The following is a 3984-nucleotide window of genomic DNA, read 5'->3' on the forward strand; positions in this document are numbered from 1 at the left end:
TATAACTAATCAAAAAGGCTTAATATTCTTGCTCTATCTATATACATAATTTGATTTTTTCTACTCTTCTATGATACATGGGGGCCAAATCTATATACAAAACATTCTAGTTCAAATAGAAGTATTTGGAATAATCTTATTTTCATTTACGTTAAAAAAAGCATGAATTGTCTAAATAAAGACACATGATGTGTAGCTATAATACATCTTGTTGATCTTTTTTCAATTATTTGCCTTAAAAACAAAGATTATATTTATAGATCCTTTCCACAACATCAACCTAATTTTGGATCATAAAACTTCTTTTATAGCCTTAAGAATGCTCTTAAAGACGAATAAAAATATTTATAGTTTACTAATTTGTTATTAGTAAATGTTTGTACCATTTTGACTCCATCTCAACTCTTCAAAGTCTTAGCATCGAGAATTGTTAGTTTTGCTCTCTTTGCGAGAACCTAAGTAACTAAATGAAATAAATTTGTCAATTTAATTTTACTAGGTCAATTTTATCTCATGAGTTAGACCTAGTCTCAAGCTTTTAAAGACATGGTCTTGAGCTTTTTCATCTGAGCACAACAATTTTAAACACCCAACCAAACTGAAATAGAAATTAGAATTTATTTTCCTTCTTAAAAAGAACACTTTCAATCAAATTACTGGAGTATTTAGTATTTAAAGCAATATACAAGTGTTTATATTCCACTCGAGTAGTACTCGACACTCCTTGGAATTATTAGGGTCGTCGAACAGACAAACTTTGCCCAAAAACCTTCAGTGTTTTCCACACTGAAAAGAGACTTAATATAGACTTTCTCTCCTCAAGAATGGAATAATAATAATAACAGCTCGACAAAAATAAAAAATATGAAATTATGGCTTATCAGTGATTAGCCAGGAAGTACTTTAGTGTCTAGATCTCTAGATGAGTCTTACATACATACACTCGATGCATAATTTAAGTTTGAGTCTATTCGAATTTTTTTTCTTTTTTAAATATAATTTTTAAGAAAAGCTATAGATAAAAAATTCCGTAATATTTTATAATTAAAATTTTTTATTTAATTTCATATTTCAAATTTTGTTCCAAAAATTTTAATTGTTCAATTTTTTGATACAAATCACATACCCCTCTCCCCCAAAAAAAAAATAAAAAATATATATATATATTTAAGTAAATTATAGATGCTCAGGAAGAACGAAGACCAACGTTTTATTGACAATATAAAACTATTGGATAAACCAAAATATCTATAAGGGAATATCCCATATTCATAAAAAAATAAAAAAATCATACGACCTTTCTATTTTTCTTCAATTATTGAATAATAGACAATCTTACACATAATTGTATATCTTAAAAAAATTACATTTAAATAGTAATTAATCTTATAAAAAGATCCACTTAATTCTTATTGTAATATCGATCATCTTCATGTTTGGTCTCCTGGCTATAGTCATGTGTTTGATTTACTTGCAATGAGGGAAATTGTAACAATATGACTAATTTTATCTTATAAGGAAATTGTCGTCCAATGTGTCAGTCAATTCATACAAAAATTGTTTCCAATGCAGAAGAAACTCTCACCAAGACGAAACTTTGACGAAATAAAAGATAACTATGACGAAACAATGACGATGTCTGACGAAGACGAAAGCTGAAGAAATGATGAAGAAGACTGACCTAGACGAGACGAGACTGAAAATAGCTGACGAAGTTAACAATGGTACTATAAGCGTATGTCATATCAAACAATCATAATAAGAAGAAGAATGGTAGAGGATCCACCGGATTAAGAGTAACTCAATACATAATACTCTTTTTTCAAGCAATCACTACATTTATATTACACTCACTTGTGAATGTAAGTTCTACCCGATTGGTCCATGTCCTATGAATTCCATGGTACAATTCTATTTAAAAAAACAACAACAGTTGTATCAATAAAAAATGTATTAAACAGGTTTATGAGGCTTACAAACTTGTTCATAATTAGTGTTCCGACTTTTTTTGATAGACATATTTAATATTATCATGACTAACGATACTTTTTCTCCAATTGTGGTGAGTTGAAGACTTCTTCAACAAATACAATATTAATATTTAAAATGGAATAATAACATATTTTCCAAGTAACTTTTGAATTACAGCTATAAGGTTTTGTCGCTTTGATTACTTTAATTTATCTCAGTTTCAAAGTCCGGCGCTCCATGATGAAATCTTGTTACGTAAATAATAAAAGCTTATCTTGGGCATGCCACATATGTATTACGACGTAAGAGGAATGAGTTTAAGTGTTGTATTTGTTGTGAATGAAGCTACAATGATTTTTTTCTTTCTGTGTCTCGTGATTAGTGTATCTCTGCTATATTTTTATTTAAATCGTCGTCATGGATATCTGGAAAAGTTATCACTTCCTCACGAAAAAGCATTCCTTTGTTTTGGAAGCCCTCCCATCCTCTGGTATAACTATATCCATCACTTCTACTTCATGGAGGCCTTCAAACGCTTCAAATCTCAAACATTTACTAGATACAACGGATCCCTCCCTACCCTCACTACTATGAATCCTAGCATCATAAAACAAATTACTATTAAGCAATTTAATCATTTCCACCGTACCATGCATAGTGGAAAGTATTCGTTTCAGTTTTGGAGTGAGAATAGTAACACAAATTATGTTTTATGATTTCAGAAATAAAAGATAAGAACTTGCTATTGACTTTATCGGATGGTTCCCTTTGGAAACTTCTTCGTAAAGACATAACGCCAGTGTTTACTTCTGGAAAATTAAAGGAAATGATGGAGCCAGTTTCTGATATAGCTAATCAATTTGTAGCTTATATTGAGACGCAAAGTTCGGAAGGAAAGTCAATCAAGATTAAACATAAGTTTCAAGGGTTAACTTTGGACATCATTAATGCTTGTGCGTATGGAATTAAGACCAATTCCAGTGAAGAGCCTGATCACGAACTTTTAAGACATTCAAAGATGTTATTGAACGACTCTTTTATCGCCAAAAATGTTATAACAAGTGTATTGATTTTATTATTTAATAGTTTCCCTGGAATGTTTAAATACGTGGATATGTTTGGAAAGGCTAATGATGAGTTAATTAAAATAGCAAATTCAATCATTGAAACCCGTGAAAGCCACAACATAGAAAAGAAGGACTTTCTAAATGTATTAGTTCAAATGCGGAAAAAAAGTCATGAAGATCCTAATGCATTGCTGAATGATGAAATTATAACTGCTCAAGCCATTATTTTTTTCATAGCAGGCTATTCTACTACCTCCACGACACTGTGCTGTTTGACTTACATGTTAGCAACTCATCCTGAGATTCAAGAGAAATTGTATAAAGAAATTGTATCATCAGAAGACAAAGACTTTTCTGAACATAGCTATACATCAGCTGTAATTAAGGAAACACTCAGAATGTATCCACCCGTGGCACTGCACCTCAGAGTCTGTGCGAAGGACACTGAAGTTGAGGGAATCCCCATAAAAAAAGGAACTATTATTGAAATGCCAATCTATGCCTCACACTATAATCCAGAGTTCTTCCCAAACCCAAATGAGTTCAAACCAGAAAGATTTTTCCAAGAAAACAACTTAGAAATTATACCTAATACGTATCGGCCGTTTGGGAATGGAAATCGATCTTGCATTGCTTATCGGTTTGCAATGATGGAGTTACAACTCATACTTGAAAAATTGGTTAAAAAATTTGAAATTCTCCCAACACATGAAACCAAAATGGTGCACTTAAAAGGAAGCATGTTTTTGTTGGAGTTTGAAGACATTGGAGTTGAATTCAAAGCGAGAGCTTAACAAAATAATTTGGTACTCTACGTATTATATTTCCTATTTTTGAGAATCCCATTGGAAAAAATTTATTATTATAAATTTTATTTTAAAACTGTACGGTTTTTCAATTATTTTTGGTCCAAATAAACCCAAACATAATTAATAGCTCACTAAAA

At 30.8% G+C, this 3984-nt stretch overlaps 2 protein-coding genes across 2 annotated transcripts in view; both read left to right on the forward strand.

Annotated features, from left to right (window-relative positions):
• Positions 1-1659, forward strand: part of LOC139906178 (uncharacterized) — a 15778-nt gene extending 14119 nt beyond the window's left edge. The window contains exon 11 of the mRNA XM_071890530.1: positions 1573-1659. Within this exon, the coding sequence (XP_071746631.1) occupies positions 1573-1659 (87 nt within the window). The remainder of the gene's footprint in view (positions 1-1572) is intronic.
• Positions 1660-2267: 608 nt separating this feature from the next.
• On the forward strand, positions 2268-3984 carry LOC121122879 (cytochrome P450 3A29). The gene is made up of 2 exons (XM_071890364.1): positions 2268-2626; positions 2689-3984. The coding sequence occupies exons 1-2, from the start codon at positions 2283-2285 to the stop codon at positions 3830-3832; spliced, it is 1488 nt and encodes a 495-aa protein (XP_071746465.1). The 5' UTR covers positions 2268-2282; the 3' UTR covers positions 3833-3984.

The sequence above is a fragment of the Lepeophtheirus salmonis genome, chromosome 8 (assembly GCF_016086655.4).
Source record: "Lepeophtheirus salmonis chromosome 8, UVic_Lsal_1.4, whole genome shotgun sequence".
NCBI classification, from domain to species: domain Eukaryota; kingdom Metazoa; phylum Arthropoda; class Copepoda; order Siphonostomatoida; family Caligidae; genus Lepeophtheirus; species Lepeophtheirus salmonis.